This window comes from Adiantum capillus-veneris, chromosome 25 (genome assembly GCF_014529385.1).
Source record: "Adiantum capillus-veneris isolate H3 chromosome 25, ASM1452938v2, whole genome shotgun sequence".
In the NCBI taxonomy this organism is placed as follows: domain Eukaryota; kingdom Viridiplantae; phylum Streptophyta; class Polypodiopsida; order Polypodiales; family Pteridaceae; genus Adiantum; species Adiantum capillus-veneris.
Genome location: NC_140955.1, coordinates 55,523,649 through 55,549,339, shown reverse-complemented (window position 1 = coordinate 55,549,339; position 25,691 = coordinate 55,523,649). Strand labels below are relative to the sequence as shown.

The following is a 25,691-nucleotide window of genomic DNA, read 5'->3' as shown; positions in this document are numbered from 1 at the left end:
ACGAAAGTTTTCACGTTATCAAACATGCTGAAGCACACCTCCTTCGCACTCAGAGTTCTTGACTTGCGCACTGGGTCTTGAGCCCTCAAAATAACCCTCTGGAGAATCTGCTAGCATACGAGGAATGTTTTCCATTAAACCAATTGCATATTTATATGATGCTTACAATCAGGGATGACTAAAGTCAAATTAACCTTTCGGAAGGCATCAGGCCCCATTTGCTTCTCTAACATATGAATAACAGCTACCTGTTCACAAGGTCAACAAAACAAATAAGCTGAACATTTTGGTGCACCATGATGACAAACAGAAAAGCATTTTCAAGTTTGGCAGCCTCAAACAACAGTTCAAACTTACAGATTTCCAAGAGTAGATGTGGTTAAGAATGCCAAATCGTTGAGTACCATGCAGTGAAGGGCAGCTTAGAGGAGGCACCATATCAATGTCAGCTTTGCACACAGCCTCATTTGCCTTTAGGGACATAAAATTTCCACACAATTATTATCTTAAACACCATGGACAAAAGAATCTGGATTCCAGATCTTTCAAATTTGCAGTATTCGTTACATTTGATATGCAATCAAAACTTCATAACATGGAAAAAAAACTCTTACACCACTTCAAAAACCACAACCTTCTTGAACCCAACCATGATCCTAAACTGAATGCAAGATGGAGGAATCAGCATAGTGGAGAGCCAAAAATAGAATATTTAAACATGGAACAATGAATGCTAAAAGTAAATGGCTTCACTCTCTGTACAGCTCACCATTACTGAGAATCATGATCAAGACAAAAACCTGCCAAAAAAACTATGGGCACCGAGTTGAATTCTCTCAAACTAGCTTTCTCGCCTTGCTTTCCACACAATTTTTATCTTAAAAATTGTGGACAAATCTGGATTTCAGATCTTTCCAAATGGCATTTAAAATTTGCAGTATCCGTTACAATTGATATGCAATCGAAACTGCATAACATGGGAAAAGAGCTCTTACACCACTTTCAAAAAACACAACCTTCTTGAACCCAACCATGATCCTTAACTAAAAGAGAGATAAAGGAATCAGGATAGTGGACAGCCAAAAAGAGAGCATTTAGACAGGGTACGATGAATGCTAGAAGTAAATGGTTTCTCTCTTAACAATATGGCAATTCTTAGTAGTGTATCATATACCCAAACCAAGTGAAAAAATGCATATACCAACAGAAGGGGACTTAATGTGCATTATTCAGGGTGACAATTGAAGATACTGTCCAAAAGAGGACATTGATTACAATCCCTATTAGACATAACCACAAGACAAAATGACTGCAACCTAATACAGCTAGATCAAGAGAACCAAATGCAAGACTGAATTCAAGAAACAAAGAGAGCTTGATAAAAAATGAACCACTTCATAGCATAGAATCTTTATATAGTTCTTCTTAAACACAACCCTAAAACATGTACACTGAAATCAGTTACTCCAACAAGAAAAAGAGTCATTGTTTGCCAGAAAGAGGTAAAGTACAACCTTGAAATGGCGGTAGTAAGCTTCGTTATTTCCAAAGTGCCGCTTGATAAACATATCCGTGAGAAAGACACACAAACCATCCAGCAACCATTCTACAGCCGTACCAAACACAGAAACCTCTAAACCTCTCTCTCTCTCTCTCTCTCTCTCTCTCTCTCTCTCTCTCTCTCTCTCTCTCTCGCACACTGCCTCTCCAGCCAGAAATTCAGAAAATTCAGCAAAAAAAATCAGATTGCAAATTTTTTGCAGAAATTGCAAGGGTACGCAAAATGTATGCTTGATGCGAGAAAATGTATGCGTAATGTGGAAACATATGTGCGCATAGTGTGGCTCTCGTTTTTTTGGCGGTGATTAAGCATGAGGAAGCAAAATGATAAGATTGACCCCTTAGAGGATGCCATTCAAAATTGCAAAGAAGAAATGACAAAAACCATTAGCAAGATGAACGGCAACCTATTGGGCACAATAAAAATGCTCGAATGACGCGTGTTGATCCAAAAAAGCACACTGGAAGATCGTGTGACGGCTCAGGATGAAGAGATTGCGTCACTCAAGAAGGAACTCGCTGAAGCACAATCAAGAAACACGCTTGAAGAGGGAGAATTGCAAACCTCAGTAATAGAAGAACTCAACACGATCAAGAAGCAAGTACGGGCCATCAAAGAGGGAGAAGAGCAGCACAAAGAAATGACGACTTCTTGGGTGGATGTTATTACAAAGACTCAACAGAAGATGAAGCCGAGCAATGGATTGAGGTTGCCAAGAAAGGAAAAGGCAAGGAAATCACATCCACGTCCACACCCACTATTATTAATCTGACACTAGAGGAGGAGCAAAGAAGACGTATGCGCGCTTTACATGTGAGAATTTGCGGCCTTATAGACAAAGATAATGTGGACAAAGAGGTAAAAGAACTCATGGCTTTGATGGGGGTTCATGAGCCAATGCACACAAGAGCTTGGAGAGTGGGCAACAAGAAAAATGGAAGCAATGGGGAAACCTCAAAAGAAAGGGCACTCATCCTCCCTTTTCCCTCCGTGGAAGCGAAGAACTTTTTGAAGAAAACGCCAACTCTTAAGAAGACGGTCATCTTTCTCGGAATTGATCTTACCCTCTCGCAGATCGCTCATATGCAGGAGGTAATGCTGGAGATTAGAGCGGCAAGGGAAAAAGGCAAGATTGCCTTTTACCGAGATGGAAGAATGCTAAAACTGGAGCTACGCTCCACATGACGATGCGAGACCTATGGGACCACACTCAAAGTTGCCACCTAGAATTGTAATGGATCTATGCGCCTTGATGTGGGTCCTTTTGAGGATAGTTTTAGTGGAAGAGACATCATCTTCTACTCTGAGCCACATCATGCCCCTGGGCAATCTATGCCTCACATCAGTGGATACACATGGGAGACAGCCTGCAGACAGGAGACGCGATCATAGCACATAGGGTGGGGCTTACAGGGACTGGCAATGTTATTCAAAGAGGAGTTGCAACCATAAATACATATAGCCCGCAGGGATGAGCAGGCTAGCTACATGTGGGTGAGATTGAGAGCAGAGACAAGCAGATATCTTTACATTGCTATTTGCTACTTTCCGCCGAGTATGTTAGTCTATGCATCACGCAGAGGACAGTCCCCCTTTTCTATTTTGGATGATGACATATGGGCGATCTCTATAGATGGTGACACTTCAATGCTAGGACTACTCATCACCAGACAGTATTTTATGATACTTCAGAGGAGATGCTCAGAGAGCTAGATGTTGTAGAGACGCGCTTGTCCATACTATCTCACAGGACATGGAACATACTTAGCATGGACGACACTTGATAGACGTGGGAATTGGCCATCTAGTGACACAAGACGGGCACCACGTGCCAAATAGAAAAGAATAGACTGAACAGACTTTTAGCACTTCAATAACAACTGAATTGAAAGAGAGAGAGACGACACGCAGTGCGGAGTGGCAGAATTCCACCCCAAAGAGTATTGGCCCCAAACCTTGACGCCCCTTTCGGTATTTCTTTATATTGCATCAACACAATACAAGCCGGTACTCCAGACTCGGCACCTTCTCCAGGAAGCATGCCAGAGAATGAGCCCTAACCTCATATTTAGAGGCCCTTGGCCTAAGAAGCAATTACATTGAAAGCCTTCAAACTCAAAAGCATCTGGTCCAAAAGCAAAGCCAAAAGGTTGCCATTGCAATTTACGAAAATCCATACAACCTACAACGTCATCAGCCAGCGCAAAACACGGAAAATCATACAACCTACCACATCATCATGTCTTCGCAATTTTTGGAAATCTACCACGTCGTCAGTTTTTGTGTGTGTGTGTGTGTGTGTCTGTGTGTGTGCGCCATAGTTACCCGGAACGCAGAAAGGGAACGGCGATGGGATCCCTGCGGAATGGGGGAACGGCTAGGGGTCCGGAACGGGAACAGCGCGGAACGGGAGGTATAAAAAACACCCAAATAGTGCATTTTTAGCTCCTTGTGTTTAAATACAAGGAGTATTAGAGTGCTTTGACTCTAATACTCACAAAAAACTCGTTTTGAAGACCATTCAACCTTGCTATGACTAGATGATGATGTGAGAGAGAGAGAGAGGGAGAGACTCGAGAGAGTGAGAGGGAGAGGGAGAGATTTGAGAGAGTGGGAGGGAGAGGAAGAGAGCTTGAAGGCGTGAAGTCTTGAGCCTTGAGAGAGTGAGTCTTGAGAGAGAGAGATCTTGAGAGTGTGAGATTGTGAGAGACCTTGCACAATTCAAAACAAAGGCCAAACATTTACTTCAATTTTTTCAATTTTTGCCAAATTTGTTTGTAGCCGTTGGCCGTTCCAAGGGCGTTCCGGAACGGCCGTTCCGGTTTGCACTGGCCACCCGGAACGTCAAACGTTCCGGGACGTCTCGGAACGTTCGGGAAGGGAACTGCTCCCCGGAACGCCGGAACGGGAGCTTTCCGGGACGTCTCGGAACGTTCGGGAAGGGAACTGCTCCCCGGAACGCCGGAACGGGAGCTAGGGGGCGTTCCCCGGTAACTCTGGTGTGCGCAGATCCTGCTGTATTTTAATCCTTTGTCACTTGGGGCCCCATCGGACGCGGTCCCCATAAGTTGGTAGGACTTCTTTTGTTACTTGTTCTTCTTAGGGTTTAGGCCCCTCGACCGGCATCTGCAAGTCGGCTCCCTTCTTCAGGGCTTTGATACGTCGGCAATTTGTGACATCTCCCCTTCTTGAAAGAGAGTAATCGTCCGCGATTACAACATATCTGCAAAACAAGTTAGCTCAAAATTTTCCAAGCATTCCGAGGGACAATCAGTTTGCTCTTTTTTGTTTAGGAGTTACCTTCTCCTTTCTGATCTTTTGATCAAGGGGTTAGCTTCTCCTCTCGGCTGTTTTGATCAAGGAGTTAGCTTCTCCTTTCTGCTCTTTTGATCAAGGAGTTAGCTTCTCTTTTCGTCTAGATCGGAACTCTTCTTATTCCGGCGTAGTAAAATTAACCATCACACCCAGACCATACTAATCTTCCACGATTGCCTTGATGCACTAAAAAAAAATTACATACCCAGGCAATCTCATCCAATTAGGAATATTCAATAATTGGCACATCACAATGCAACAGAAATGCTTACATATGCATGTTACAAGACTCAACGAACAGCGCCGCTGTAACAGACTTGGACACTCCAAGTCAAGAATCAATCGCGACAGCACCAAATAACCACTTCAAAACAATTCACAGATCACAATAGATTTGCACTAGCCCGACGGAGTTCCGTGCCTAGAGATATTGTCTTTGGGGCCCCTTTCGGTATTTCTTTATGTATTAATCAATGTCAAAGTACAAAGAGTCGTTAGGGTTTCACTCTCAGACTCTGCGTCCAGATGCCCTGAGAAGTGAGCCCTAAACCGTGCATATAAAGATTACAAGGGATGCCCAAAAGCAAAGCCCCAAAAGCCTCAGAACAAAAGCAATCTCCTCTCTCTCTCTCTCTCTCTCTCTCTCTCTCTCTCTCTCTCTCTCTCTCTCTCTCTCTCTCTCTCTCTCTCTCTCTCTCTCTCTCTCTCTCTCTCGCCAAGGCGTAAAGGACAAAGCAAGAATTGCGTCGCTGGCTTCTTTCCCCACTTCCATGAATCACGCCGCAAATCTCGGAACTGCTGTCACGTGGCACTGGCGCGAAATTTTAGGGTTTTAGGCAACAGTTAGGGTTAGGGTTTCCAAAAATTAGGATTTCTGGCAAAAATTACGGTTTGCAGGATTTTTTAGGGTTTCTGGCAAAATTAGGGTTTCTGTTGTCGATAGCCACGTCATCACTTTGTGACAGCCGCACTGAGCACTCCCCCAAGACAAACGGTCTACGGTATGAAGCTAGTTAACGACTACCTCGTCACTCCCCCCGCAAATAACCTTAAAGGATCCGGGCCATGAGCTCAGAGGACTTTACAACCAAACGCTCCCCAAACCGCAATTTGCGTCGCTTGGTTGGAGGTTCAAGCATACAACCAAACGCTCCCAAGGCATTGGCCTGCGTCGTTCGGAGGTTTTCTAGCATACAACAAAACGCTCTCGAGGCATTGGCCTGCGTCGTTCCGAGGTTCAAACAATACCAAAACAGTATTTCTCACTTCTCCACCCCAGGGTCAAACAATTAAAACCAGAGTCAAACGATTCAAATCGGCACCAACACACGTTTAAAACAGATAGCATCCATTTCAAACAAAATTCAAACAATACTTTCTCAAACAATGTTCAAATGTATCTAACTAGAAAACAACTAGAAAGGTCATTCAGGGTTTGGTTCGGACAACCGAACTTTGAGGACAACGGGCTTGCCCTTCTGCATCACAGTGATGGCTCGGTTCCGGACCTGGAGAGTTGCATCATTCTTGTCATGCCAGGGCATGCCCAAGAGAACGTCGCAATTGCCAAACTTCATAATGTGGAAATCGGCTTTTCCATGATAATCTTGTATAGTCACTGGAAGTGCACCAATGAGCAGTACCACTCTCTGAGTTTGCCCCGTGGCTAGCTCAGCTTCAAATTCTCCACCCTTTGCATCATAAGCAAAGTGCATCTGCTTCAAGAATTCTAGATGGATGAAGTTCTCCATAGCTCCGGGGTCAAAGAAAATAAGAGCTTTCAAGCCGTTGACTTTTCCATAAGCTCTGCATAATTCATTAAAACTCTCGAGGTGTATACCATAAATATCGGGTACTAGTCCAATAGCGGGTCTAGCCTTCTTGACCGGAGGTGGCCCCCTAGATCTGTCTGATGTGGGAGCAGAAGGTTGCATTGAGAACGTCGAGGCTCGGTCAGGACATGTATTGAACGTATGCCCTGTTTGGAAACAGTAGAAGAATCGGCCTTCTTGTAACAAGGCGTCTCGTTGACGTTGTGTGTGACGAGGCCGTTAAGGTTGGTTTTCACAAAAGGTTGGTTTTCACAAGATTCCAGAGAATTTGTTCGTTGTTGCCGAGAGTTCTGTTTAGCAGCCGGAGGTTCTTCTATGGTACTTTCCTTTCATGAGCTTGTAGCCGACCGCAGCATGGTCCATAAGCTCTTGCATGGTAGAGACTTGCTTGGAGAGACAATATTCCTACAATGGTGATGGGAGTCCAATGGTGTAGCGCTCGCACTGGTCCTCCAAGGGAATGAACTTAAAAGAAGGACACCGGGAGGTACACGTCGAGAAACCTTTGGTTATAGTCGTCCATGGTTTCGGTGGCGAGCATTTTCAAGTTGCCCCACTCTACCAAAATCCGGACTTCAAACATCGAAGTCATGTAACTACGTGCAAAAACAGTCTTGAAAGCTTGCCAGGTCCTTGGAGCGTGCTACCACTTGGGGCATCAGAGGGGGTAACATGTAGCTCAAAAATTGTTGAAAACTTTGCAACATCGGAAGATTCTGCTAAGGATGCCGCAAAAGAATGTCGTGAAGCTCGTTGAGAAACTGCAAATATTCTGTTGAATCCATGAATTCCAAGTCTTGGGTTCTTTATGGCTTATGTCCTCTAAGACCCAGCGATGAAGACGGGAGCGTGTCCAATGCGCGATGAAGTAAGGGTGGGAGTGGCTAATAAGCCTGAGTTGGAGGACGCAGATACCTCAAAAAAAATTCCAATAGCTCTGTCTGCTATTTTTTAGGACCGGTATGCTTTCAGAAAAGCACACGCTTGATGCTCTGATACCACTGTCACAAGACGGGCACCACATGCCAATAGAAAAGAACAGACTGAACAAACTTTTAGCACTTCAATAACAACTTAATTGAAAGAGAGAGACGACACGCGACGCGGAGTGGCGGAATTCCACCCAAGAGAGTATTGGCCCCAAACCTTGGCGCCCCTTTTGATATTTCTTTATATTGCATCAACACAGTACAAGCCGGTACTCCAGACTCTGCACCTTCTTCAAGAAGCATGCCACCCTAACCTCATATTTAAAGGCCCTTGGCCTAAAAAGCAATTACAGCAAAAAGCCTTCAAACTCAAAAGCATCTAGTCCAAAAGCAAAGCCAAAAAGCTGCCAGCGCAATTTACGAAAATCCGTAAAGCCTGCCACGTCATCAGCCAACGCAAAACGCAGAAAATCGTATAGCTTGCCACGTCATCATGCCAGTGCAATTTTCGGAAATATGCCACGTCATCAGTTTTTGTGTGTGTGTGCAAGTCTTGCTTTATTTAAATCCTTTGTCACTTGGGGCCCCATCGGACGGGATCCCCATAAGTTGGTAGGGACTTCTTCTGTTACTTGATCTTCTTACGCTTTAGGCCCCTCGGCCAACATCTGCAAGTCGGCTCCCTTCTTCAGGGCTTTACACGTCAACATTTTGTGACATCTAGAAGGGCCTACAGAGATTTCCCGCTATGGGAGGTTTAACATGCTTTCCACACGGACATGGAGCCAGCACAGTGGATTATGTCATGCAACAGCCGAGCGTCATCTCTAGTATCCAGGATCTCACGGTCAGACCCAGACCTGTTCGGGTTGCAGTGGATCATGCCCTTCCGACTATGACCATCTCTTTTCAGTTTAATGTAGCACACAGTCCACGGGCAGCAACACCTACTCGCTACACCTTCACACGGGAGGCGGACTATGTATATATAGATGGGATCTGAATACGACTGGGCACTGAGGAGCTAGGGTGACCTCTGAAGGAGCTTACTACTATACTGACACACAAATTACATGATGAAGTAGCAGAGGCATACCCACACAATCAGCTTGAGCAGAGACGCCATTCTAGGAGCATGCCGCAAAACAGTTGGTATAATGTGGAATGCCGCGAGACTAAAGCCGGACTTCAAAGGGAGGTGCTTTTGGGGGACATCACTCACAAACAATCACAAATTCACTTTTGACGTCGGCATTTTTGGCTTAACTAGAGTAGAATCTATACCAGCTATCCTTGAGTCAAGACTCACGTGAGACATGGCGGCTCTTTCATGAGCACCCCCCCCCCCCCCCCCCCCCCCCCCCCCCCCCCCCCCAAAAAAAAAATTACCTCTACAGAGGCCTGGGGCCAATACATTTCATCTTTGTACATAATTCCTGGACAAATGTCCCTTCCCGACCCTCCCGATCCATGCTCACACGCATGTGCTTTTTTCACCGCCGAGATGGTGAAGAAGGCCATTGACAGGATGAGGACTGGGAGAGCATATGATCATGATGGCTTAGTGGCTGAGCATTTCATGCATGCCAGAGATCTACTAGCAGAGCTTCTAGCAGTTATGTTTAACCATGCCATGTGTGAAGGCATGCCTGATACTTGGAGCCTATCTACTATTGTATCTATCTTCAAGTCAGGAGACCCTATGGAGCCTGGGAATTATCGCACTATCATGATTGGACACACATTGGCACGATTGTATGCATCCATTCTTGAGCAGCAGCTCAGTAGATGGGCAGAGAGGAAGAGGATGCGCGTAGCCAAGCAGGCAGGGTTCAAGAGAGGGTTTTCTACTCTTGACCATATCTTGACACTCAGAGTCATCATTGAGGAGGGCAGATCACATGGGAGGCAGATCAATTGTAGCTTTGTGGACTTCCGCAAAACATTTGACACAGTACCCAGAGCTAGATTGATACGCAGACTACAAGAGATGGGAGTACCAACAGACCTCATTTGGGGGTTCATGGCATAATTCAGGTCAATAGTGAGGCATGTACGCACATCACAAGGTCTATCTACACCGGTTCACTCCACTATTGGGGTGCAACAGGGCTGCGCGCTCTCTCCTACTCTATTCGGTATGTATGTGGATGAGGTTTCTAACTACATTGAGAGCAATGGTGATAGAGGTGCACAGCTGGCAGGGACATGGATTCCACTATTGTTATATGCTGATGATATTGTGTTGATGTCCGACTCTCCGAAGAGGATGCGTCACTTGGATGCTTTGCATAGGTTTGCCCACAAAAGTGCTTTGTCTGTCAACCTTGGTAAAGCCAAGGTTATGGTGTTTAATACCACCCCACAGTGGATCAGGAGGTCAACGCCTACATTCACATCCAACCAGGAGACCGTGGTGTATACAGATGATTACACTTACCTTGGAGTGGTTTTTAGCAAACCAGCAATTTCATTGAGCAGCAAAGACCAGATTGACTAGAGCCCATGCAGCATTGGGTAGATTGGAGAGGGTGTGTTCGCAACTTCAGTTTCAGGAGCCTCAGACAAAGCTCTGGCTCTTTGACACTCTGGTGGACACTTTGGTGGCTTCTGCATTGCTCTATGGAGCTGAGATATAGGGACCTTCATTGGATCATCACGGGAGGTCAGGTCGCATTGATGGATAGGGGGACATGGAGAAACCTCTAGTGTCTATCATCTCGCGGCTCATTAGAGCCAAGGCTTCACTACCACTGCCATTATCCGAGCAAAGCTAGCAGCCCCCCAACTAGTGGTTGAGGGCTCACCAAATCAGTCTCCTTCATACACCGCATGTGGGAACTTCCGAGACACAGATATGCCCACCTTGCACTTGGGTCCTCTCGATAGTTAGCCATGCAGGGAGATACAGCATGTTGGTATGGGGAGATGACATCATGATTTAAGGCGAATAGGGTCAGCACAGACAGGTTGACACCCTTCGAGTACTCACTGGATGCACCATCTCTCACTCTTACACAGTCCGAGATCACCACGCTCATCCGCAAGGACTTGACTCAGCTAGACACCAGGAGGACATGGATGCATCCAGCACAGGAGTTGGGCACGAAGATGGCTTTCTACAGAGAGCATCTTCGCCAGCTTACAGAGGGCGGTTTAGTGACGAGACCCAGATACATGGACAACCACCTCTTTCATGGGATACGGATTGCTATTGGCCAGATACGCACATTGTCACAAGGACGTGGTAATTACTGACTTGAGTTGTTGGTTTCTTTCCGATGATTTTTGTTTAATTTTTGGGACCCTTTTTTTTGAAGTTGCAAATGCCCGGCTATTGTAAGGCCAGTGTGAAATGGACATTGTATGCCCGGACATTGTATGGCCAGTCTGAGACGACCGATAACCGAGAGTTTCACCCGCAATCGAGAAGGCCAAGTCACCATGAGTTGGTCCGGCTAATCGATGCTTGAATCCGAGCAGTAAAAGGGTGTCTAGGCTCAATTCAGAGTCATTTAGGCACCTCGCCACACCTATAAGTTGGTGGGTACTAGAGAATTAACTCAAAAGAGGCATATGGGACACATGGCGGCTCCAGATCATTCTGCGAGATCTGTATGAAGAGGGGGTGCCCAAATTGAGAGAGGAGGCTAATTTTGTTCATTGGGGTGCTACACCGTGTGAGTAGTGGGTGCAGGTGATCACAGCTTTAATGGAAAGCTTTCCTTCTCCCTTGCACTATGTAGCGCGACGATTTGCTATCGCGCATCTCTCTCCCCCCCTCCCCCCCCCCCCCCCCCCCTTTGCACATATGGTAATGCCCCACTAGTTGGGCTTCTCAGATGACCATGTACAGTTCTGGGGGTTTTATGCGTGTTTGCCAAGGCCAGAGCCTTTTGTACAAGAACCAGATTAGCTAATTGCTAATCCCCTTCAGATACGCACAGTTCCATCGCGAAGCATTGAAAACCGAGAGTTTTCTCATGTGAAAACTCGTCCGATTTGAAAGGGAACTGTCCCATTGCGTGCGGGAACACCTGAGACTCGCGTAGGCGTGCTCGCTCCACACGAAACGGTCCAAAACAGGGAATTACAGCCTGCAATGTTTTTCTGCAGGTTGTACAGACGCAGAGCATCTGGACGTAAAGTCTGAGAGTGAAACCCTAACCGCTCTTTGTACTCTTTGATTTTAATACATAAAGAAATACCGAAAGGGGCGCCAATCTTTGGGGCCAATATCTCTAGGCACGGGACTCCGCCGAGCCAGTGCAAATCTATTGTGATGTGTGAATTGTTTTGAAGTGGTTATTTGGTGCTGTCGGGATTGATTCTAGTGTCCAAGTCTGTTACACCCATTGCGAGCGGGAGCACCTGAGACACGTGTAGGCGTGCTCGCTCCACTCGAAACAGTCCAAAACAGAGAATTACAGCATGCTGTGTTTTTTTGCAGGTTTAGGGTTTCGCACCTAACCCGCAGGGAATTGCCAAAGGAGCCTCAGAAAGGCCTTGGGATGTGTGTTCAAGGCAATAGGCACCTAGCAGAGGCAAAACAAAAAAATACAGCATGCTAAAATTGACCTGCAGCTCACTGGAAAGCTTCCATACCACAAGGAAAAGTGTCCTTGACTTGTACTTTTGACCTACAGGGATATTTGCGCCGTTACGCTGGCAAAATTGGGTCAAAAACCAGGGTTAGGTGAAAGCGTTCGCATCGTTTATTTGTCAGGGGAGCCTCGGGAAAGCATTGGGTGCTTGTACAGGACAATTTAGAGAGATTTCCCTCAAGGAATCTCGTCTAATTCAAGGGGCAAGTGACCCTACATGTGCGAGAGCTTGAGGGCTACCCAGAAAAGTGATCGGCACGCGGATCGTAGCGCAAAACAGAGAATTCAGTGAGCTGCAATTTCTCACCAGGTTTTGCAAACAGCTCGAAAGTGCGTGGAAAGTCAATGCTTGCATGGGATTTTGTCAGTGGGGACTTCTACTGTGGTTATGTTGCCGAAATCGGGTTGGAGTAGAGGAATTTCAGCCCGATAAAAGTGGGACAGCTTGTAGAAGTTTACAAGTTTTTCTCAAGTATAATAAGAATAAAGAAATACCGAAAGGGGCGCCAGTCTTTGGGGCCAAGAGCGTGTCGTTGTCTGCTTGGTAGCACTCTAGCTACTAGGCCGTGGTTTGTCTTGAAGTGTTGAATTCCAATCACAGGCTTATTCGTGAAGTTCCTTTGTGTCCTAAAGTCGAAAGTAAAAGTTTCGGGTGAAAGCCAAAGTCCACCGCCCCACGTGCCGGTTTCAGGGTTCCATTGCCGGGACAGAATTACTTTTTCCTCAAAAAGTGAGCCTTGGTTGGTTTGGTGAAGACACAGAGCACAGGAACTTGGAATTACACTATGGCTATCAGGACGGATGACACCAAGGAAGATGGTTCCTATTCATAGGATAGACAGAAAATTCCGCATGTTCGTCCTGCCAAAAAGTGGTCAAATTAAAGCTGATTTTCTGCTGCGTTTTTAGGGTTTGCAAGTATGAACCAAGATGAGAAAGGGAGAGGTCTCACGATGGTAGGCTGGCCACTAGGTCTCCTGCGGGAGTCATATGGGTCTTCCAGGTGACACGCTGCTCGCTGATTATTTGAGGCGATTGCTTGGATTCTATGACGCATTGGTAAATCATCTTGAAATTTGAGCTTACTTGGTCATGGGTGATCCGTCACAGTATTGTGGAATCATGCCCGTTTACAGAGGCAAGAGACTCTTGCACAGGTAAAAGTTACGGGACCCGTTGCTAGATGCTATTTGTTGAAGTTCAAGAATTATCCACCTATGGATGCAAAGTAGATGGAAGAGCATGAACTGTCAAAGTCACCAAATGTATTGCAGCTTTACCTTGAGGCCTTCCGATTACAACCTACGTATGCCCCAACCCAACGTCTACAAAGCAGGGGTAATGATAGAACTAACACATCAAATGTACTCATAGATTCAGTGAAATAGCAGTGTACATTGTTTGACAATGGTATGAAGGTCTGATTACGTCATTTGTGCACATGCTTTGACAGTCTTTCTTGCGGATACATGCGATGATAAAAGGGTGCTTACCACACTAAATCATCTATGGCATGTATATATGGCAAGCACTTTAGGACGTTTGAGATTTTAAGAGGGTGGTATGTCACGAGGATCTGGCAATTGATAACTTGAGTTGTTGGTTTCTTTCCGATGATTTTTGTTTAATTTTTGGGACCCTCTTTTTGAAGTTACAAATGCCCGGACGTTGTACGGCCGGTGTGAAATGGCCAATAGCCGAGAGTTCTACTCACAATCGGAAAGGGCAGGTCACCACGAGTTGGTCGGGCCAATAGACATTGGAATCCGACAATAAAAGGATGTCTAGGCTCAATTCAAAGTCATTTAGGCCCCTCGCGACACTTATAAGTTGGTGGATAGTAGGGAATTTCTCACAAACTGCTGACGTGTCAAAGCCCTGAAGAATAAAGCCAACTTCCAGACGTCGACGGAGGTGCCTAAACCCTAAGAAGAAGTCTTGCCAACTTATGGGGACCCCGTTCGATGGGGCCCCAAGTGAAATAAAGGATTCAAATAAAGCTGGACTCTCACACAAAAGACGCCTAAACCCTAAGAAGAAGTCTTGCCAACTTATGGGGACCCCGTTCGATGGGGCCCCAAGTGAAATAAAGGATTCAAATAAAGCTGGACTCTCACACAAAAGACATGCACAAACTGATGCAGTGGCAGATTTCCAAAAAAATGCGTTGACATGATGATGTGGCAGGTTGTACGGACAGTTCCATCACGAAGGTATGCGAAAACGGAGAGTTTTCTCGTGTGAAAACTCGTCCGATTTGAAAGGGAATCGTCCTATTGTCACAAACTGATGACGTGACTACCGACAGCAGAAACCCTAACTCTGCCAAAAACCCTGAAGTTCCTGAAAACCCTAATTTCTACCAAAAGCCCTAATTTTGCAAAAACCCTAATTTCTGGAACCCTAATCCTAACTGCTGGCTGAAACCCTAAAATGGCTGGAAACCCTAAAAGCCGCCACGCGGCAGCAGTGTACGGATATTTCCGGAAATCACGAAGGTGGGGGGAGGGGGGGGGGGGGGGGGGGGGAAATTGAGCGACGCAAATCCAAGCTTTTGGCTACACTTTGGAAGATAGAGAGAGAGAGAAAGGCATAACTGCTTTATTTTGTTCTCACTGAGAGAGAGAGAGAGAGAGAGAGAGACTGCTTTTCAAATGAAAGCTTTTGGGGCTCTGCTTTTGGGCATCCCTTGTAATCTTTTATATACACGGTTTAGGGCTCACTCTGTAGAGTATCTGGACGCAGAGTCTGAGAGTGCAACCCTAACCGCTCTTTGTACTCTGACATTGATTTTAATACATAAAGAAATACCGAAAGGGGCGCTAGTCTTCGGGGCCAATATCTCTAGGCACGAAACTCCGTCGGGCCAATGCATATCTATTGTGATCTGTGAATTGTTTTAAAGTGGTTATTTGGTGCTGTCGTGATTGATTCTTGACTTGGAGTGTCCAAGTCTGTGACAGTGGTATCAGAGCATGGCCGATTTCTCTTCTACGGGTTATCCGATTATTTTTCCGCAGCACCTATGGCTTCTTGCAAGGATCAGTCGACTCCCTCTACATCTAGAGATGCGGCCAGGGATCACAACGAAGATTCCGGTAGAGAGTATGGCCCGCCTCCGCCTCGGCCTACTTCGAAGGCTTTGTCTTTGATACAGCAGTTTGACATCGCTTTCACGGGAGGACGCTATTCGGAGCACTCCAAGATTCGGAGAGCTACCTCTTACTTTAAGGAGAATGCTCGTACTTGTTGGTCCACCCTTCTTTTAAACAAGACTACGCCAGTTAAATGGCTGAAATTTAAGAAGCTTTTTGTTTCTTCTTGGTTGACGTAGAATATGAACGAGATATATGAGCTGCTTGGAAGCATCTTCGGATGACCAAGAAAGATATAATCAACGCTTACTGTGAAAGGTTCTGGAGCTCTTTTCTACCCGCCTCTTCATTCAAGAAGATCTCGTTCAAATAACAGATTGAGCGGTTTACCTTGGGTCTACCTACAGAGATCAGAGATCATTGCTTGGAACAGCAATCAACTTCTATTCAGGAGTTGATGAGTCATGCGAAGCGGGGCTTTGTCATTCACTGTGGCAGTCTGACCTACCCCACAGATGAGACCATGACACAACGAGCCGAACAGACTTGTGGGAATGAAAGTAGAAAGAAAAAGAGCAACCCAGAGAAAAAGGATGCACGACCCAAGCTTACTCTTGAGGAGCGAGCTCGCTTCATTAGAGAGGGGAAGTGCTTTGGATGCGGGGAACATGGACATATCTCCGCAAAGTGCCCTAATAAGGCACAGAAAGAACAGAATGATAAAGACGACGACAGGCCTGAGAGTTCGAGAGCAGCTGAGGAACGTGGCAGAAAAGGCAGATCGAAAAGTAGAACTGGTACCACATGTGGGACCTGCACCCAATCTAATGAATGGAAGTACAAACTTTGCCGCTTTTGGGGCAAAGTGAAGGATCAGGAAGCTCTTTTGCGGGAGCCAAGGCAAACTTCTTTTCACTTGGAATTGACGGTTCGATTTGGAATTACGCCCGACAGACTGACGCCATAGGCGGAGGTAGTTCGACTGGCACCGGGACGGGATGTTCCCATTACACCGAGCATTGGCAAACTTCGTTTGCAATGACAAGGGTGTTCAGGGCACGCGAGTGACGTTCTACTCGGAATCCCTTGATACCACAAGAACTACCCCGTGGTTGACTACCGGGCCGAGACAGCGACTTTGATAAATGAAGGGCTCAGACATTGTACTTGATGAACTTCAGTTTCTTTACTCATTCTTTTGGGAGAGAACTGAACGATGGATAAAGGTTGAATATGTTTTGACCTCAACAAGAGAACGCCACAATTTTTTCTCCACACTCATGCCGATTGCTTCTTAGAGGGCCTGAAGATCAGACCATTGACCTGATACCTGGAAGCACGTCACCGAACCTGGAAGATCATACCATTGACCTAATACCTGGAAGCACGTCACCGAACCGGCCACCTTACCGTGTGAGCCGAGTACACAATGAAAAGATTATGAACCCAGTGAAGGACCTCTTGGAAAAGGGTCTTGTCCAACCTAGTACTTCACCGTATTGCTCTCCACTGTTGTTGGATTTAAAGAAAGACGGATCTTGGAGAATGTGCATCGATTATAGAGCTCTCAACAAAATCACCATCAAGAACAGATTTCCGATTCCTAGGATCGATGATATACTCGACAGGTTACAGGGATCCTCGTGCTTTAGCAGGATTGACTTGAAGACTGGATATCATCATATCCGAATCACGCCAGGAGACGTCTACAAGAGAGCCTTTCGGACGACTTTTGGGTTATTTGAGTTTTCGGTAATGCCTTTTGGCTTAACCAATGCTCCTGCGACATTTAACCGGATGATGGACAGGATTTTTCGAGGGTATAGGCTATTTGTTGGCACTTTCTTTGATGATATCATTGTTTTCTCAAAGAATGAGGCAAAACACAGAGATCATCTGCTTGAAAGATACACTTTTTTCGGATACTTTGTCTCAGCAGCAAGAGTGCAACTGGATCCGACCAAGATAGACACTATCCGTGATTGGCCCGATCTGAAGAATGTCCATGAAGTTGGAAGCTTCTTAGGATTGTGTTCGTACTACAGACGGTTCATTCGAAAGTTTGCAGAGGTTGCTTCCCCTTTGCATATCTTGATACAAAAAGGAGTCTCTTTCTCGCGGGGATCCACACAGGTGACTGCCTTTCAGACATTGAAAGAGAAATTGACTACGGGACCAGTTTTGACTTTGCCGGACTTGCAGAAGTCATTTGAGGTATATTGTGATGCTTGTGGTCGTAGTCTGGGTGCGGTCTTGATGCAAGAAGGCCATGTCATTGCTTACGAGATCCGATTGTTCTCTAGGCCAGAGATGACAGCACACAGATATGAGAAAGAGCTTTTGGCGGTTATCCATGCTCTTACTCAGTGGCGGCGTTACCTACTCGGAGCGGATTTTACTGTCTCTTTGGACCATCAGAGTTTGCGCTACTTCTTGTCACAGAAGCAACTGTCGGAAAAGCAGATGCGGTGGGCAAACATCTTGTCACAATTTCACTTCCAGATTGTCCATGTGCAGGGACAGAAGAATGTGGTGGCAGATGCTTTGTCTCGGAAGCCGTTGGTTCTGGCTATTTCCGCGATACATCATAGGAGCTTCGAGGATAAAGATACAAATTTTGCAGATATTTTCACACGGATACGGGATGGGGAGACAGTAGCTGGATAGGGAGACGGTAGCTGGATACTCCCTTCGGAAAGGCTACTTGATGAGAAAGACTATGTTGTGCGTTACACAGCCCTTGAGAGAAAAGGTTATGACTGAATTCCACTGTCCACCTTTTACGGGTCATCACGGCATTGCTACATTCATGAAGGGGGTAGAGAGATACTTCTTTTGGCCGGGACTCAAAAATGATGTGGAAGAGTTTGTGCGCAGTTGCTCAGTATGCCAGAAGGTCAAGTTTGACATGCATAAGGCACAGGGATTGTTACAGCCTTTACCCATACCCACCCACCCCGGGGAAAGTATTGCAATGGATTTCATTTTTGATCTCCCGAGAACACAGAATGGTCACGATGATTTTTCGATAACATTGCATGTCTGAGACGATTGTCTCAGACAGAGACCCCAAATTTATGAGTTTGATTCATAAGGCAAATTTGAGAGAACATTGGCACGCAATTGTAGTTCTCGTCCTCGTTCCACTTGCAGACTGACGGGCAATTTGAGATTGCCAAATTCATTGGTTTTAGATTTATTGAAGTCTTGTATCTCGGATCAGAAGACTCAATGGGAAAAGTACTTACCTTTGGCGGAATTTGCCTACAATAACACGATACACTCTTCGACGGGGAAGGCGCCATTTGAGATTGTTGAAGGTGCTGCGAAGGTTCCACCCTTCCTAAGCACAAAAGATAAGATCCTTGAAGCGGATGAATATACGCAAGACTTGGATGCGGCTTTTGCCAAGGTTCGCGAGACTTTGCAGGAGTCTCAAGAACGACAGAAAAAGGCAGCAGATCGCCATCGTCGCAACTTGAAATTGCAGGAGGATGATTAGGTGCTCTTACGTTTTGAGAAGGCACGCCTAAGAAAGAAAAAGGGAAAGGAGAGGCTTTTTCCAAAGCTTAGTATGCGATACTATAGACCTTTCCAGATCACTAAAAAGATAAATGATGTCTCCTTCCGATTGAAACTGCCAGATACTTGGAAGATTCACAATGCATTGCATGTGAGTCTATTGAAACCAGTTAAGGGTGATGTGCCTAATGATGGGGAGCCTGATGAGCAACCCGAAGTGGAAGAAAACGAGGAGATCCTTGTTCCTGAACAGATTTGGCATCTAAGGATACGAAGACTAAAGGTAAAGTCCGAAGGCGGTTCTTGGTTAAGTTCAAGAACTATCCTGCATTTGATGCGAAGTGGATGGAGGAGGAGGACCTAGCAGATACTCCTCGGATTGTGAAACTTTACCTCGATGCTTTGGTTTAACATAGTCTACTCCAAGCGGAACCCAGAATTCAGCTTGGCCGGAGATCTGGTGCAGTGGGATGCACAAGAGGGGAGCCACTCCACTCCTTTCTCAATAGATGCCTTGATTTTGATACTAAAGTCACTGATGTCTCATTGAGCTTCAGGGATACTGAGAGCTGACAGTATTCTACTGGACAACTTTATGAAATGGAATTCCGGATTATGATACTGATTTGTTCTTGACTTCTGTTAAGTGCAGGAACTCATAGGCGAAATGACTGCAACATTTTTTGTCTGATTGATGTCTAATAGACACGGTTTCAATAGGGGTTAGTCAATCGGACATCGATGAGGTCCCGATTGGTATGTGATTCCTAGCTACATTGCCGATAAATCATGGTCTAAGATCCGAATGAATGTTGAATGTCATGTGATGTCCAGTGATGTCTAGTGATGTTCTGTGAGGTCGTGTGATGTGACTGTCGATTAGGTACATGTGCTAGATGTGTGTTCCTAGTACGTAGGTACTAACAGTCACTGTCTACTAAGACGATTTATGGCTTTTGTCAGTTTTGCAAGCGTAATCGCGGTCGATTACAATGCTTTCAAGAGGGGGGTATGTCACAAAGTGATGGCGTGGTTATCGACAGCAGAAACCCTAATTTCTGCTAGAAACCCTAAATTTTGAAACCCTAATCCTAACTGCTGGTTGAAACCCTAAAATGAATGGAAACCCTAAGAGTAGGCGGCCATGCCACGTGGCAGTAGTGTACGGATATTTCCGAAAATCACGGTGGAAAAAAATTTTAATTTTTTGAGCGACGCAAATCCAAGCTTTTGGCTACGCTTTGGAAGATTGAGAGAGAGAAAGGCATAATTGCTTTATTTTGCCCTCATTGAGAGAGAGAGAGAGAGAGAGAGAGAGAGAGAAACTACTTTTGAACTGAAAGCTTTTGGGGCTCTGCTTTTGGGCATCCCTTGTAATCTTTTATATACACGGTTTAGGGCTCACTCTGCAGAGCATCTGGACGCAGAGTCTGAGAGTGAAACCCTAACCGCTCTTTGTACTCTAACATTGATTTTAATACATAAAGAAATACCGAAAGGGGCGCCAGTCTTTGGGGCCAATATCTCTAGGCACGGGACTCTGCCGAGCCAGTGCAAATCTATTGTGATCTGTGAATTGTTTTGAAGTGGTTATTTGGTGCTGTCGGGATTGATTCTAGTGTCCAAGTCTGTTACACCCATTGCAAGCGGGAGCACCTGAGACACGTGTAGGCATGCTCGCTCGACTCGAAACGGTCCAAAACAGAGAATTACAGCCTACTATGTTTTTTTGCGGGTTTAGGATGTCGCACCTAAACTGCAGGGAATTGCCAGGGGATCCTCAGAAAGGCCTTGCGATGCGTGTTCAAAGGCAGTAGGCACCTAATAGAGGCAAAACAGAAAATTAGAGCATGCTGAAATTGACCTGCAGCTCACTGGAAAGCTTCCATACCGCAAGAGAAAGTATCCTTGACGTGTACTTTTGACCTACAGGGATGTTTGCGCCGTTATGCTGGCGAAATTGGGTCAAAAACGTGCAATTACAGCCATGGACAGGTTTGGACAGTTTGGTGTGGGTTCGGTGAAAGCGTTCGGATCGTTTATTTGTTAGGGGAGCCTCGGGAAAGCATTGGGTGCTTGTACAGGACAATTTAGAGAGATTTCCCTCAAGGAATCTCGTCTAATTCAAGGGGCAAGTGACCCTACATGTGCGAGAGCTCGAGGGCTACCCAGAAAAGTGATCGGCACGCGGATCAAAGCACAAAACAGAGAATTCAGCGAGCTGCAATTTCTCGCAAGGTTTTGCAAAGAGCTCTAAAGTGCGTGGAAAGTCAATGCTTGCTTAGGATTTTGTCCGTTGGGACTTCTAACAGTGGTTATGTTGCCAAGATCGGGTTGGAGTAGAGGAATTTCAGCCCAATAAAAGTGGGACAGCTTGTAGAAGTATAATAAGAATAAAGAAATACCGAAAGGGGCGCCAGTCCTTGGGGCCAACAGGGTGTCCTTGTCTGCTTGGTAGCACTCTAGCTGCCATGCCGTGGTTTGTCTTGAAGTGTTGAATTCCAATCAGAGGCTTATTCGTGAAGTTCCTTTTGTGTCCTAAAGTCTGAAGTAAAAGTTTCGGGTGAAATCCAAAGTCCAATGCACTACGGGCCCGTTTCACACATCTTCACACCAGCTGCGGATTGAGACTGGAGATACACCGGAGTACCAGCAAAGGCCAGGACATGCCCCTTCTGTGACATGGAGCATGAGACAGAATTGCACTACACATGCCGTTGCCCCATCTACTACGAGATACGAGGCCGCTTCCATTGCTTGTTTAGAGAGGGTTTTGGACCACTCTCCAAAGTCATGGGATACGAGGATCAGAGATGCCTGGGTTTGTTCTTGCTTGAGCTGGGCACACACAGAGATAGCCTGATGAGAGGAGAGGCTAACCAGTCTCAGAGACGGATCGCAGATTTCTTTAGAGCAGACACTGGACAGCCGGAGGAAACATTCATCTCACACCAAAGGCACACAGATCACCAAGCGATTGAGCTGGGGGGATCCAGACATCCACGACTGCGGAGGACTACCAGCATCGACGGATGTTGCATCAGAAGATTCGGATTACTTTGGCCAGGCATGCACAACGCCCGGTGAGACTACTGACCATGGAGGAGATTAATGAGATCCCCCAGCGACCGATATTGGATCTCCTGTGGATAGCTAAATCTGACCATGGAAGAGATTGATAAGATCCGCTGACCGATGTTGGATCTCCTTTGATTTAGCTATTTAGCTATCCCAGCCAGCTGCTTAGTTTGCTTAGTTCACATCCAGCAACTTAGGATTCCATAGTATTTTTGTTTTATTATGTTGTTATTTTGTTACTACATTGTAACTTCCTGGTCTCATAGGTCACTTTGGCCTTTTGAAGACCTTAATATAACATAACATTTCATTTCATTTCATTTCTCTCTCTCTGTGCCGCTCGTCTCTGTTCTATCAACCTCCCCAGGGCGAGGGGCAGTCCTATGGGGGGGCGTTAGGCCCAAGGCTACCCTCACCTCTCTCTCTCTCTCTCTCTCTCTCTCTCTCTCTCTCTCTCTCCCTCCTCCAGCCTCGCGCCCCCCCCCCCCCCCCCCCCCCCCCCCCCCCCCCCCCCCCCCCCCCCCCCCCCTCCCCCCCCCCCCCCCCCAACCCCCCCCCCCCCCCGGCGGCGCCCCCTTTGCAAAAAATTCAAAAATTCAAATTTCAGCCTTTTTCTCAGAATATGCAGAAAGCGGGCACTTGTTGTAATTTGAAGAAATTGCAGAAAATGTACGCCATGTTTGCTTGATGTGGGAGAACATGTATATGCATAATGTAATCTCCTTCCGCCGCAAAATACCTCTCGGTTTTGGTAGCGACCAAACATGAGCAAGCAAAATGATAAGCCCGACCCCTTTGAAGATGCAGTTCAAAAGTGCAAAGAAGAGATGACCGTTTCATTAACAAGATCAACTGCAACCTATTAGGGACAATAAAAATACTCGAAGATCGCGTTTTGGCCCAAGAAAGCAAGATCGTTGCAATGGGAGATCGTGTGACAGCCCAAGTCGAAAAGATTGCGTCACTCAAGAAGGAGCTCGCTAAGGCACGATCACGAAACATGCTTGAAGAGGGAGAATTGCAACCCTCTGTAATAGAAGAACTCAACATCAAAGAGGGGGAAGAGCAGCATAAAGAATGACGACTTCTTGGATGGACGTTATTACAAGGACTCAAGAGAAAGCAAATGAGGCTGAGAAACGGATTGCAGTTGCCAAGAAAGAGAAAGCAAGGAAACAACGTCGACACCCACCATTATCAACCTGAAAACTAGAAGAGGAGCAAAGAAGACGTGTACGCTCTCTACATGTGAGAATTTGCGGCCTTATAAACAAATTAATGTAGACGAAGAGGTCAAAGAACTCATGGGTTTGATGGGGGTTCATGAGCCGATGCACTCAAGAGCTTGGAGAGTGGGCAACAAGAAAAATGGGAGCAAGGGGGAAACCTTGAAAGAAAGGGCACTCCTTCATTTTCCCTCTATGGAAGCAAAGAAGGACTTTTAGAGAAAGAGACCAACTCTTAAGAAGACGGGTATCTTCGTCGAGGACGACCTTACCCTCTCACAGATCGCCCATATGCAAGAGGTGATGCCAGAGATTAGAGCGGCAAGGGAAAAAGGTAAGATTGCTTTTTACCGAGATGGAAGAGTGGTGATATTGGAGCGACGCTTCACATGACGGTGCGAGGCCTATGGGACCACACTAAAAGTTGCCTCCTGGAATAGTAATGGATCTATGCGCCTTGATGTGGGTGCTTTTGAGGAGAGTTTTACCGGGAGAGACATCATCTTCTACTCTGAGACACATTAGGCCCCTGGGCAGTCTATGCCTCACATTAGTGGATACATATTGGAGACAACTGTAGACAAGAGACACGATCAGAGCGCAAGGGCGGGGGTGGCAGTGTTATTTAGGGAGGAGTTGCAGCCATTGATACATATAGCCCGCAAGGATGAGCAAGCACAATGGATTATGTCATGGCAAAACCAAGTCTCATCTCTAGTATCCAGGATCTCACAGTTGGGCCCAGACCTGTTGGGGTGGAAATGGATCATGCTCTTGTGTCATTGACCATCTCTTTCCAGTTCAGTGTAGCACACAGACCACGGGTAGCAGCCCCTACTCGCTACACCTTCACGCAGGAGATGGATTCCGTATACATAGACAGGATCTACAAACGCCTATGCACTGAGGAGCCAGAGCAACCTCTGTACGAGCTTACTACTATACTGACACAAACATTACATGATGCAGCAGCAGAGGCATACCCACACACCCAGCCTGAGCAGAGATGCCGCTTAGGGAGCATGCCTCGGAACAGCTAGTATGATAAGGAATGCCACCACATTGGAGGTAGGCTTCAGAGGGAGGTGCTTTTGGGGAACATCACTCACAGACAGTCACAGATTGACTTCGGACGCCTAGTGCGGCGGAAGAAGAGGGCATTTTTTGCTTGACTAGCGCAGGATCTACTTCAGCTATTCTTGAGTTAGGACTCGCGTAAAGCATGGCGACTCTTTCATGAGCAATCTTCCCCCCACCCCAAAAAACCCCGACCCCCGCCATTACCTCTATAGAGACCTGGGGTTAGTACACATCATCTTTGTACACAGTTCCTGGACAGCCGCCCCTTCCCGACCCCCCCAATCCATACCCACACAAATGTGCTTTTTTTATCGCTGAGATAGTGTAGAAGGGCATTGACAGGATGAGGACTGATGGCTTAGTGGTTGAGCATTTCATGCATGCCAAAGATCTACTAGGCAAGCTTCTAGCAGTTATGTTTAATCGTGCCATGTGTGAGGGCTTGCCTGATACTTGGAGCCTATCCACGATTGTACCTATCTTCAAGTCAGGAGACCCTATGGAGCTTGAAAATTATCGCACTATCATGATTGGACACACGTTGGCACGGTTGTACGCATCCATTCCTGAGCAGCAGCTGAGTAGATGGGCAAAGAGGGAGGGAAGGTATGCAGCTCGGCAGGCAGGGTTCATGAGAGGTTTTGCTACTCTTCACCATATCTTGACACTCATGGCCATCATTGAGGAGGGCAGATCCCATGAGAGACAGCTCTATTGTAGCTTTGTGGACTTCCGCAAAGCTTTCTGACAAAGTACCCAGAGGTAGATTGATGCGCAAATTACAGGAGATGGGAGTACCCTCAGAGCTCATTTAGGGGATCACGGCATTGTACAAATCAGTAGTAGGGCATGTACGCGTTACGCGCCTCTGAGGGTCTATCTACACCGTTTCACTCCACCATTGGGGTGAAGCAGGGCTGCCCGCTCTCTCCTACTCTATTCGATATGGATGTGGATGAGGTTTCTAACTACATTGAGAGAGATGGTGATAGAGGTGCACCGTTGGCAGGGACATGGATTCCGCTATTGTTATATGCTGAATATAGTAACAGGGAACGGGCGCAATGGAGGGTGGACGTACCGAAACGGCGTTCCAAGCCTCTGCAATCGTGGAAACGGCGACAGGAATGAAACAACGTTCCAGTTCGGAGGTGTAACAGTGGAACGTGGCCGCAGATTTGAACTTTAAAAAATAGCGGCAGATTTGAAATTTAAAAAATGGGCGACAGTTTTAGCGTACTGCCCATTTCATTTGAACTTTGGGGGTGGTTCACACTAGAGGTGTGTGTGTGTTGGGGGGGGGGGGGGGGGGGGGGGGGGGTTCTTTTTTCCTATAAAAGCTCACCCTCACCCCTCACACTTTTATAGCCCTCACTCACTCTCGAGTCTCAAGCTTGAAGCCACTCTCTCGAGTCTCATGGTTCACCCTCCCTCTCAAGCTTGAAGGTT

The 25,691-nt window shown here is 46.3% G+C and overlaps 1 protein-coding gene across 1 annotated transcript in view; it reads right to left on the bottom strand.

Annotated features, from left to right (window-relative positions):
• TAF2 (TBP-associated factor 2) overlaps positions 1-25,691 on the bottom strand; it is a 132,952-nt gene that overhangs the window by 57,089 nt on the left and 50,172 nt on the right. Inside the window, exons 8-11 of the mRNA XM_086499548.1 lie at positions 1,515-1,606; positions 358-471; positions 195-248; positions 39-107 (exon numbers count right to left, since the gene is read on the bottom strand). Of these exons, the coding sequence (XP_086355674.1) occupies positions 39-107; positions 195-248; positions 358-471; positions 1,515-1,606 (329 nt within the window). The remainder of the gene's footprint in view (positions 1-38; positions 108-194; positions 249-357; positions 472-1,514; positions 1,607-25,691) is intronic.